Raw genomic sequence first — 12,702 nt, 5'->3', positions numbered from 1 at the left:
CTGAGTTGCTGTGTCTAAACAATCTCCGATACAGATCCTTTTTTTATCCTCTCTCCTGACATGTTTTATCATTTTCACATCTTAGTGGCACAATCGCTGCTCCTTGATATTAAATTGTTAGTATTGTTAGACCTTTCAGCCTGAGCATTGATAGTTGTGGATGACACTAGGAGAGTTGGGACAATTTTCGTTGGTTTATTTCTCACACAATGCCATGCCAACCTGAGGGGTTGGGGATACATATTTATAGGCTGCTAGCCAGCCAAGCATATGCTAAGATGCTAGTCTAAGATGCTGCTAAGATGCTAGTCTAAGATGCTATCCTAACTGCCAGTCCTTGATGGTCAAGGATTCTATCCTAACAGCCACAAGGACCATGTGCTGCAGCCCCACAAAGGACTATGTGCTGCAGCCCCACAAAGACCATAGTACAAAGACTTATCCATCATTCTCCCCCTAAGTCTTGTACGTTGTCTTGTGGGAGAGTCGAATCATCCCAATCTTGGAGCAGAGTTCGAGGAACTTGATCCTCCCAAGAGGCTTGGTGAGCAGGTCTGCGAGTTGGTCCGTGGTGTTGATGTAGCTCGCCTCGATGCTCCCTTCTTCCAAACAGCTGCGGATGAAGTGATACCTCAGTCGGATGTGCTTGCTCCGTTCGTGGAAAACGGGGTTCTTTGCCGGGCCAGGGTGGACTTGCTGTCCACCAGGAGCTGCACCGTTCTGGTGTCTCGGACGAGGAGATCACCAAGCAGTCGAGCGAGCCAGAGCGCCTGAGTGCAGGCGGTGGAGGCCACTATGTACTTGGCCTCACAGCTGGACAGGGCCACCACCTGCTGCTTGACCGATTGCCAGCTCACGAGACACTTGCCGAGGAAGAAGAGGATCCCGCTCGTGCTCTTGCTGGTGTCGATGTCGCCGGCGTGGTCGCTGTCGCTGTACCCGACGAAGTGTGCCGCCCCCGGACACCTAGGGTAGTGGAGGCCGTGGTCGAGTGTCCCTGCCACGTAGCGGACGATCCTCTTCACTGCCTGCTGGTGCTCCGACGTCGGTCGCTCCATGAACCGACTAACATAGCCCACGGAGAATGCCAAGTCCGGCCGTGTGTGGGCGAGGTAGCGAAGGCCCCCCACAAGGCGTCGGTACTGCGTAGCGTCCACTTTCTCCGTCGTGCTGTCGCGGCTCAGTTTCAGCCTCTCCTCCATCGGAGTGAGAGCTGGGTGGCAGTCGGTGAGCCCAGCTAGCTCAACGATGCGCTTGGCGTAGGCGGACTGTCGAAGCGCGATCCCGGAGTGATCCTGGTGCACCTCGATCCCTAGATAGAAGGAGAGGAGCCCCAGATCACTCATCTGGAAGGTGGCCTTCATGTCTTCCTTGAACGCCGCCACCTCTGCATCTTTGATGCCGGTGATCACCAAGTCGTCAACATAGACGCCCACCAGCAGGGCATTTCCTCCACTGCCCCGTCGGTAGACGGCCGCCTCATGCGGGCTTTGCTCGAAGCCCATCTTCTTTAGCGTGGAGTCTAGCTTGGCGTTCCACGCCCTAGGTGCCTGCCGTAGGCCGTAGAGAGCCTTACGCAGGCGGAGTACCTTGCCCTCCTGGCCGGGGATCGCAAATCCCGGTGGCTGATGCACATAGACTTCCTCCTTCAAGTCGCCGTTGAGGAATGCCGACTTGACATCCATGTGATGGACACGCCAGCCCTCCTGGGCAGCTAGCGCAAGGAGAAGTCGCACGGACTCCATCCGTGCCACGGGAGCAAAAGCGTCGTCGAAGTCGACTCCTTCCTGCTGCAAGAAGCCTCGGGCCACCAAGCGAGCCTTGTGCTTGATGATGGCGCCGGCTCCATCCCTCTTCAGCTTGAACACCCACTTAAGGGTGATTGCGCGGTGACCACGAGGGAGGTCAGCGAGCTCCCAGGTGCGGTTCTGCTCGACCGCATCCATCTCCAACTGCATCGCGGCGCGCCATGCCGCGTCTCTCCCAGCCTCTGCAAAGGACCGAGGTTCGCCGTCCTCACACGCGAGTTGTAGCTGCGCCTCCAGGTCGCGTGGCACCAGTCCCGGCACCGGCTGGTCGCCGAGTAGATTGTCCATCGTACGATACCGCAGCTGTTCGCCGCTATGATACGCGTCGATGCGCTCCTCGTCGTGAGTGAGCGGGGAAGCGAACTTCATCGGGTTGTGCTCTGCGTGAGCTGGTGCTGATGAAGACGAGCCCGGAGTGGTGACTGCCGGGGCTGGAGTATGCGGCGTCGCCGGTTGTGGTGCCGTCGGCGTAGCAGGTACCGAAGTCGATGTAGTTTTGGGGGCTGGGGTAGACGTGCTCGGCGGAGAGGAGCTGCTTGCTCCCCCAGCTCCCTTGAAGTGGACGTACTCGACAATGAAGTCGTCATACGTCGGCGTCGAGCCGTCGTCCACCGCCTTGTCCCATTTCCACCCTCGCCCTTCGTTGAACACGACGTCTTGCGCCGTGCGCACACGCTGTGTCTCTGGATCGAGGATGCGGTAGGCCTTTGAGCCCTCCGCATAGCCGATGAAGACTCCCGGAGTACTCCTGTCGTCGAGCTTGCCGATGTGGCCGAGCTCTTTGGCGAACGCAAGGCAGCCAAAGACCCGCAAGTGGGAGACCGCCGGCTTCCGCCCATGCCAGGCCTCGTACGGCGTCCTGCCGTCGAGTGCCTTAGTAGGCGAGCGGTTGAGGATGTAGACGGCCGTTAGCACCGCCTCTCCCCAGAAAACAGCCGGCATCCCTCTCTGCTTGAGGAGAGCCCGAGCCATCCCCACAACCGTCTGGTTGCGCCGCTCGACGACGCCGTTTTGCTGCGGGCTGTACGGCGCGGAGTAGTGGCGCTGGATGCCCTCATCAGCGCAGTACGACGCGAATTCAGCCGCCGTGAATTCGCCGCCGTTGTCAGTGCGCAACACGCGCAGTTTGCGGCCGCTCTCCGCCTCCATAGCAACCTGCGCGCGCCTGATGGCGTCCGCCGCCTCTCCCTTACTGCCGAGGACCATCACCCACATGTAGCGAGAGAGGTCATCGACGAGCAGCAGGAAGTAGCGTCGACCTCCTGGTGTGGCTGGCGTCACCGGGCCGCACAGATCTCCGTGCACGAGCTCCAGCCTCTCCTTGGCCCGAAAACTCGCTTGCTGGGGAAAGGGGAGTCGTCTCTGCTTCGTCAGCACACAGATGTCGCAGAACTGCTCCACATGGTCGAGGCATGGCAGGCCTCGCACCATCTCCTTGGCACTTAGATGCTTCAGGGCCTCAAAACGAAGGTGCCCAAAGCGCTCATGCCATTGCCACGCCTCGTCGTCCCAACGGACAGCGAGACAGACCGGTTGTGCCACCTGCACATCAAGGACGTAGAGTCGATTTTCACCTCTGGGTACCTTGGCGAGAAGGCGACGCTGGCGATCCCAGATGCGTAGGACCCCATGCTCAATCAGCACGCATGAGCCGTTCTCATCCAGCTGTCCCAAGCTGATGATGGAGTTCCTTAGCGTGGGGATGTAGTAGACACCGGTGAGCAGCCGGTGCTCTCCCGTCTTGGTGGTGAAGATGACGGAGCCGACGCCCTTAATTTCCACAGCTGAGGCATCCCCAAACTTGACGGAGCCTCGCGCGTCGGAGTCGAGCTCGGCGAAGAATTCCCTTCGACCGGTCATGTGGTGGGTGGTGCCGGTATCGAGGCACCACCCCGCAGTCTTGTCCTTTCCGGAGCCATCGCCGAGAAGAGCGTGTGCTTTTGGCTCGTCGACGTGGAGGAGAGCTTTTGCGACTGGTGTCGCTGAAGGTAGCTCGATGCTTGCATGCGCCATGAACAGAGTCGTCTCCTCCTCTGCCTGTGCGACGTGAGCCTGGCCTTGTCGTGGTTGTCGACACTCATTGGCCCAATGGCCAAGCCGGCCACAGTTGTGGCAGCTGTTGTCCTGTGCCGGCTTGGGCTTGCCAGCGACGCCGTCCTTGGCGCCTCCGCGGGCGTCACCTTCGGCACGTCCTTGTGCCTTGCCGCCCCTTCGCGCCTTACGCTGCTTGCCGCGCTTGCGGCCGCCCGTCGTGGAAGAAGGCTCCCCCTTCTTCTTGTCACCAAGGCTGGCATCCCACTGCTCCCGAGTTAGGAGCAGCTTCCCGCCGGTGGTGATGGGCCCCGAGGGCGGCTGTGGCTCGTCGGTGTCGACGACCTTGAGGCGACCTATCGCCTCCTCGATCGTCATCGTGGAGAGGTCCAGCAAAGACTCGATCGAGCGAGCCATCTGCTTGTACTTCTCGGGAATGCACCGGAAAAGCTTCTCGACAGCTCCCTCCTCGGTGTAGGTGGCATCGCCGAACTTCACCATCTTCTGCAGCAGAGTGTTGAGACGGAGAGCAAAGTCATCAACGTCCTCACCTGGCTTTTAAGCCAGGCTCTCCCACTCCTTACGAAGTGCCTGCAGTGTGGACTTGCGAGCACGATCGCTGCCGATGCGTGCCGCGGCGATGGCGTCCCAAGCCTCCTTGGCAGTCCGCTTGTTGGAAAGCGAGAACTGCATCTCGGGCGGGACTGCGGCGATGAGGGCGTCCAGCGCCCGTCGATCTTCTTGGTGGTCGACGTTGCTGTCCTGGACTGCCTCCCACAGCCGCCGCACCTGGAGCCTGATCTTCATGATGCGGCCCACTCGACGTAGTTGGTTTTAGTGAGGGTAGGCCACCCAACACTGGGACCAACATCCCTGACCACAGTCCGAACCTCGTAGAGGCCGCGGTCCTGGTCGTTGCAGCCGCCGTCGCCGTGCGCACCTCCACCTGGAGCGCGGGCGTGCTCGGCTGCCCACTGCGCCGTCCGCTCTTGCGCCACTTTGGCGTGGTCTGCGTCGGCGCCGTCGTCCGCAGGCGCGGAGCCGTTGGAGCTGCCGGAGCCGACGCGGAGTGCCTTGGCATCCGCTGTAGCCTCACGTGTTGCCTCCGCTGCTGCTGCTGCTTCTATCTCCGCCCTGGCTGCTTCTACCTCTGCTCTGGCTGCTGCTAGCTCCGCTGCAGCCAGCCTCGACACCCTTGCTGCCGCAGCAGCTGCTGCTACAGCTGCTCGCTCACGCTCCTCTGCCACGGCGCGCTCGGCCTCCTGCCGGCGCCGTATGCTCGAGGTAGCCGTGTGCTGAGAGCGACCTGCAGACATGGCTCGCTGCAGGGGGGCTGTTGCGTGAAGAGGAGGCTGTTGCTGACGAGCTGCTGCTGCTCGACAGTCCGGAGGGAGGGAGGTAACTAGGGGCAGTCGGAGCAGCTGCTGCTACCGGCTTAGGCTGCTTAGCTCCCGGTGAGAGAGGTGAGCAGGAAATGCTCAGGGTACAAGATAACGAGGCTTTGATACCACTTGTTAGACCTTTCAGCTTGAGCATTGATAGTTGTGGATGACACTAGGAGAGTTGGGACAATTTTCGTTGGTTTATTTCTCACACAATGCCATGCCAACCTGAGGGGTTGGAGATACATATTTATAGGCTGCTAGCCAGCCAAGCATATGCTAAGATGCTAGTCTAAGATGCTGCTAAGATGCTAGTCTAAGATGCTATCCTAACTGCCAGTCCTTGATGGTCAAGGATTCTATCCTAACAGCCACAAGGATAATGTGCTGCAGCCCCACAAAGGACTATGTGCTGCAGCCCCACAAAGACCATAGTACATAGACTTATCCATCAAGTATTGCTGTTGTCTCAGATTCTTCCTACAGGCTGTAAAATTGTTAGGTGGGCCGAGGTTTTTTTATGGTGTTCAGATCTTACCAATGGAAAAAATAGCGCGCTCTAGCGTCGCTAAGAGCGCACTATAGCGTTCTGAACAATTTTTTGGAAAAGGAGGTTAAGACCCCCGGCCTCTGCATCAATCGATGCATACAACCGTCTTTATTACTTATTCAACAAAGGTCTGACAAGAACATACATCAAGCCACCCGAGCCCCCACTCACACCTACAAAACGCGATAATGTGGAGTGCTCTTACTCCCCATATCTAAAACCGGTGTCGTTGTGCAGCAGACCTAAAGCGTACACCACACACACACGTTTTAGAAGCCGACATCATCATCGAACCGCTGACCCATCTTCAGGAGAGAAATCCGCATCATCCATGCTAGTCCGGCCATCCGTCGACGCTACCACGGCGCCCAACGGTGCCACCTCCCTGCGCTCATCCATTCAGACTCGAAGACTCTGTAAGATTTGTCATGCGTAGCACCTGCCGAACATGCATGACAAAGCGTAGCACCTGTCAGCCAGGCATGACCTGACATCACCACCGAAGCTCTATGCAGGACGAAGACGCTCCACCTCCTGCCTCTGTCTTCCAGCGCTTCTCCACAAACGATGCTCCCTAGAGAGGAACGACACCGCAATGCCGCCATCTTCCGATCTGGAAAACCAGATCCTAGGGTTTCCCCTGGAGCAGCACGAGTGGATCGACCTCCCTGCGCTCATCCATCAAGATGCGAAGACTCTGTAAGATCTGTCGTGCGTAGCACCTGCCAAACAGGCATGACAAAGCGTAGCACCTGTCGGCCAGGCATGACCTGACATCACCATTGAAACTCCGTGCAGGACGAAGACGCTCCACCTCCTGCCTCTGTCTTCCAGCGCTGCTCCACAAACGATGCTCCCTAGAGAGGAAGGACACCGCAATGCCGCCATCGTCCGATCTGGAAAACCAGATCCTAGGGTTTCCCCTGGAGCAGCACGAGTGGATCGACAGTAGTTACAGGACGAAGCCTTCATCAAGGTAACAGCGTAGAACGCCGCCATCGTCCGCCGTCGGCTCGGTTTTCACCGGCAACTATGTCTCCCCAACTTGCAGCCAGTACCTAATCCTGCGACGAGCCCGGTCACGGGATCCCAAGATCCGCCGTCACCGGTGCCGCCACAAAGACCCACCACCTGGGCCCGTCATCCCCAGCGGAGGGGACGCCGCCACCACAATGGTCGGATCCGGGTTAGCCGTCGCCGTCGCCATCGCCAAGACCGGACCCGGGCTGAACGCCGCCGCTGCCACCGCCACCGGCCACGTCCACCTCCACCTTCATCTTCTAGCCACGTCCAGCCGACCACACGCCACGCCCAGTCAATCTCCACCCGCGCCACCACGCGGCGCCGCCGGGAGCTGCTGCGCCGCCGTGCCTTGGATCCGCATGACGCCGTGGCCGAAGACGCCGTTCCGCGCCGCACGATATCGAACGAGGAGAAGGGAAATCCCCGCCACCGCATACGCCGACCGGATCGGCGGCGCTGTCCAGGCTTTGCCCGGCCGCGTCCTTAGGCGGCGGCGAGGAAGGAGGGAGGGAGAGGAGGCTGCTGGAGGTGGTGGCTGGGGAGCCCTCCCCGTCGCCCACGGGAGCGACGTGGGAGGGTCAGATGCGATCTCGCCTCCTAGATGGAGGGAGTACTCTCTGATCGCACTCTTTGATGTTCAGATAGCGTTCTGAACAATGCCTCGCTAAATAAATCGATGTACAATGTCTCGCGCGATATAGCACATTAATAGCATATTTTAAGGGTCATGCTATTTTTTCATAGCGCGCTATTTTATTCATTGGATTTTACATATGTCCTCTTTAATTGTATAGCTTACTTCAGGCTACGTGCGCATCTACCCTGGTCTTCTATTCTGTGCTGAATTGTATCTACTTATGCCTTCAAGATTTTTAGCCTCCCAAGGGTGCCAGTGCTAAATTAGCTGTGCTGGATAGAAATGTTTGTTCCCACGACAGTATTTTTCCATTGTCATTTAATCCGCTTTCTTTTCATATTATTTTTAAGCTAAGTGTATCATACTCTACGTCTTGTATGCACTCATTGCTGATTTCAACTGCTAATTGTTTGCAGGATCTTTCTGGAGAGGAGTTGGTGAAGGCATTGCAAATAAAAGAAAAAATTCTCCGTAGAAAAGCTCTTTCAGCATTGGAGGAGAAAGTAATAATGATTCTTTCAGAGCAGGGTTATGTGTCCAAAGATGAGTTATCTGGAACCATTGAAAATTTAGCTGATATTGTCGAGGAGGAAGATGAGGACGAAGTTATAGAGGATGGTGAAGTGGATGAAGGTGATGTTCACATCAAGCCAGTGTCGAGAAAGCCCCGCCGTCAGGTGATGGTCATTATTCTGTTCTCATTGAATATGTGCTACAGTCCCCCTCCCCTCCCTAAATATCATCTTATTGGAGCGATCTCGAAATTCTGTTTGTTGTTTTCTGTGGCACTGTTTTTAGCTTATCATCCATCTCATGCACAATTGATTATCTGTTGCTTTTACTGATCTACACTATTTCTTCTGTGTAGTTATTCTCAGAAGTTGATGTCAAGTTAGTCTTCAAGGAAGTTTCATCCAAATATCTGCGAAGGCGGATTGTAGAGGTAAATGTTATTGCTAGGATGCCTTGTTATATCTATTACAGCATTTGTTGGGTAGGAAGTTTTCACTTGCATATTGCCTTCCTGTTTGCAACTTCGCAATGCTATAGCAGATTGTAATCTGGGAATTCAGTCATGGTGAATAATCAGATACAAAGAATGATAATCTTCAAAGTCAAGGCGATGTCTAGGTAGTCAGAACTAAGAAATACATTATGGGCACAGTACTGCATAAGAATTAGAAAATCAGATAAAATCTAGTTCTACTTAAAAGGGCTGGCTTTCTTGTAGTGTGACATTTGGATCACTAAGACAATTCATAGTTTCTTTCATACTCCTTGAAAATGATTTCATGAATGTTGCATGATAGTACAGGCAGAAGTACAAATATGAAATATGATCATATTATAATCCCCTGCAGTTGACTTCCCATAAGAAATGTTGAAAATATAGTTGTGCCTGGTAGGAGGCACAGCTGTTATGGGAAAATGGGTTAGTTGCATGACAGTAGTAGAGACTGTCTATGTATAGAATAGGGCTGCTGCACCACAGCAATGCCTGTGGGGCATGGCCTCTATCCATTAATAGTTTGATTTAATAGTTACAGGTTTAGTTTTTGGAACACATTACCTTTTAAGACTTTTACTTGGACCAATAGACTGAGAACTGAGCGCTAGCTCAGTCGCTGGAGTTCAAGGTGCTGAATCCGCCCACCCGTGTTCAAGTCCGCTATGCGGATTCAGTTTGGGTGCTATCTTAATTTGCGGAGAGGTGTCACTTCTATCTAACAGCAGACAGTTAAAGGAGGGATCCTTCCCGTTTAGCCAATGTTTTTTTACGATCGACAGACTTCCTACTTAAAGCTTTCTGTGCTATATGCTATTTTTATTCTTATCTTTCCTGAATGTGCTCAAACTTCAGGGTGAAAAGCGAAGCGATGGACGGAGTGCCTGTGAGCTTCGCCCCATTAATTCTCAATGTGGAATTCTTCCACGGGCACATGGTAGTGCACTGTTCACAAGGGGAGAAACACAGGTAAGGTAATACACTTAATTTGACAGTCTAATGCAACTGATATTCCTCACAACATAACCTTTTGGTATCGTTTTCTTCTTGCATATGATGCTGTTGCTATTGTCTCACTAATCCTCAAACTAACCGGGCAACTCTCTTCTTATAATGCAATGGTGGAACTACGCTTTTGTTTCATAATCGTGTCACTAGTCTTATTTGATCCATCCTGCTGCTTTCGGGATCTTGCATGTATATTTTATTCATATAATGTGGTATTGTATGAACCACAAATTGATTTCTTATTGCAGTCAATACTTGTTGTCACTTCATGTAGATCTAATAGTTTTTGCGGAGTATTTCAATTTGTATAGCAATTTATTGCAATTTTGTGACTTATGAGTGTAGACATTTACTCAGCATACTAGTCAGAATTTCACAAGAACAAGAAATGTAGCTGCATGTGTCACTATACTGTTTTCTCTTATAACAGACAGGTTTTGCTTGAGTTGAAGTAGTGTTGAACATATAACCTCTAAAATCTGTATTTGTTAAAAATAAAAATAAATAAATGCACATGTTTTTTAACGTTTCTTATTTGAACATGCAGGCACTGGCTGTGGTCACTTTAGGTGACTATCAGATGGCACAAAGAATTGACACCCTTGTTGACACCGAGGAATCAAAGAGTTTCTATCTTCAGGTACGCGATATGAATGTTGGTTGATGATATATCATCTTGCTTGGCCAGTTACTATCCAGAGTTCAAAAATCTTCATCTATTGTTTCTCATATAGTTCCACGGAATAGAAATTAGATTTGTAATGCTTTTTTTGAATGAAAGGGGTTGCCCCCCCTGCCTCATTTTATTAAATGAAGCAGTAAGATCACAACATAGTCCACGTGGTAGAAACTAGGGTTCTACCGGCCCTCTGCCTTAGGTTATAAGGGTAGGAGGGAGGTTGGAGGAGAGAGGGCGCCGCGGCCGGCGCTACGGCGCCATCTCGGCGTAGGGAGGAGGCGGCGGCGAGTAGAGGAGGCGGTGGCTAGGGTTAGGGTTCCGGCTCCTCTGGGAGCCGGGCAATAGAATTGTCTTATTGCTTAATTCCAAAATAACTGTTTACATCTGTTTATATAATCTCAATAACTTGGACTCTAACATAACTAAGATAACTGGGACTCTAATATAACTTGGACTCTAAGATAGCTAAGATAACTTGGGCTAAGCCCGTACTAACCCTGCCCATTGGGCCTCCTCCGTTGGTACGTCGTACCGGTCATAACATCTCTCCCTGCCTGCGCAAACAACTCGTCCTCGAGCTGGAAGTCTGGATAGTGTTGAGTGAAGTCGTCACGCTGCTCCCACGTCGCATCCTCCTCAGGAAGGCCTTCCCACTGGATCAACAGGTACCACACCCCGCGACGCGACGTAGTTGGGCCTGCAACACCTTTGCTGGCCCGGAAAGAAGTCGCCCGTCGGAAGTCGGGGGTAGTGCCGGCATTGCCGCCGGTGGCTCCCCACGGAAAGGCTTCAGGAGCCCCACATGGAAGACGTCGTGGATGCGAGTACCGGCCGGAAGCTGAAGATGGTAGGCCACCTTGCCGATGCGCTCCAGCACGGAAAATGGCTCGACGTAGCGCGGGCCCAACTTGCGCTTCGCACGAGGGTCAAGGGACTGCGTGGAGCGGTGAAGGAGGCGTAGCCACACCCAGTCACCCACCGCAAACTCTATGTCGCGGTGATGATCGTCGTAGTACCGCTTGGACAGCTGCCGAGCCTAGAGAAGGTGTTGACGCACCTCTGCAAGCATCTCGTCCCGGCTGCGAAGCAGGTCGCCCGCCGCCTCAGTCCGCGCTGTCTCAGGGTCAACCGGCAGGATAGGCGGGGGCGGTCGGCCATAAACCACCTCGAACGGCGTGGCTCGCAGGGCGGAGTGATAAGAGGTGTTGTAGCAGTACTCCGCCCATGCCAGCCAATCCATCCATGCACGTGGACGGTCACCTGTAACACAACGTAAATACATGGCGATCACCTTGTTCACCACCTCGGACTGGCCGTCCGTCTGAGGATGGAAGGCCGTACTCATGCGGAGCTTCACGCCCGCCAGGCGGAAGAGATCATGCCAGACATGCCCCGTGAACACCGGGTCCCGGTCGCTGACGATCGAAGCCGGAAACCCGTGGAGACGGACAATTCCGTCGAAGAAGGCACGAGCCACAGAGGCGGCCGTGTAGGGATGGCCGAGCGCGATGAAGTGGGCGTACTTGGAGAAGCGGTCGACCACCGTGAGGATAACAGACTTGCCGCCCACCTTTGGAAGGCCCTTGATGAAGTCCATGGAGATAACGGCCCAGACTTGAGAGGGCACCTCCAAGGGCTGCAACAGCCCAGCCAGACGTAGTGTCTCCGTCTTGTTACGCTGGCAGGTAACACAAGACCGCACCTAGTCTCGGACCAAGGCCCGATCACCGGGGATGTAGAAATCAGCGCGGAGACGATGGAGGGTCTTCTGCACACCCTCGTGTCCCGCCGAGTGGGCCAGCAGCAGGACCTGGTGACGCAGATCGCCGTGATCCGGCACAAAGAGGCGACGCCCATGTAGAAGCAACCCATCCGCCAAGCGCCACGGCTCGGCCAGGTCGCCGGCTGTGAGGCGCTGCCGAAGAAGTTGAGCGTCCGGTGCGTCGGAGGTGGCCCGGCGGATGTCGCCAAGGAGGTCGAAGGAGGGCCCCGAGCGGATTCACAGAGCCACCCCGTCGGAGTCGCCGGTGTCCGAGGCGTGGTCGGCGTCGCGGCGGGATAGGGGGTCGGCCACGGTGTTAAGGTGACCCGGACGATAATCCACGGTGAAGTCAAAGCCAAAAAGCTTGCTGATCCACTTGTGCTGGGGAATGGTGGACAACCTTTGATCCAATAAGAATTTGCGGCTGTAGTGATCCGTGCGAATCCGGAACGACCTCCCCCAAAGATACGGGCGCCAGTGGCGTACGTCCTGCACCAAGCCAATGAGCTCCCTCTCATAGGCCGCGAGCTTATGATGGCGCGCGGCAAAAGGCCTGCTGAAGAATGCAATCGGTCCGTCTCCCTGATGAAGGACGGCACCGAACCCCACACCGGAGGCGTCGCAGTCCACCATGAATGGCTGGTCGAAATCGGGCATCTGAAGTACGGGACCCGTCGTGAGGGCCTTCTTGAGGGCCTCGAACGCCTCCGTGGCCTCCACATCCCAGGCGAAGGCGTCGCGTCGTAACAGACGCGTGAGCGGGGACGCGATGAGGCCAAACTCCTGGATAAATTTCCGGTAGTACCCTGCGAGGCC

The 12,702-nt window shown here is 54.9% G+C and overlaps 1 protein-coding gene across 1 annotated transcript in view; it reads left to right on the top strand.

Moving 5' to 3' along the window:
- The window catches only part of LOC123426165 (probable polyribonucleotide nucleotidyltransferase 1, chloroplastic), a 47,109-nt gene that overhangs the window by 19,849 nt on the left and 14,558 nt on the right, over positions 1-12,702 (top strand). Inside the window, exons 10-13 of the mRNA XM_045109938.1 lie at positions 7,848-8,108; positions 8,300-8,374; positions 9,293-9,406; positions 9,993-10,085. Coding sequence (XP_044965873.1) covers positions 7,848-8,108; positions 8,300-8,374; positions 9,293-9,406; positions 9,993-10,085 — 543 coding nt within the window. The remainder of the gene's footprint in view (positions 1-7,847; positions 8,109-8,299; positions 8,375-9,292; positions 9,407-9,992; positions 10,086-12,702) is intronic.

The sequence above is a fragment of the Hordeum vulgare genome, chromosome 2H (genome assembly GCF_904849725.1).
Source record: "Hordeum vulgare subsp. vulgare chromosome 2H, MorexV3_pseudomolecules_assembly, whole genome shotgun sequence".
Taxonomy (NCBI): Eukaryota; Viridiplantae; Streptophyta; class Magnoliopsida; order Poales; family Poaceae; genus Hordeum; species Hordeum vulgare.
This window is presented reverse-complemented; position numbering and strand designations above follow the sequence as displayed.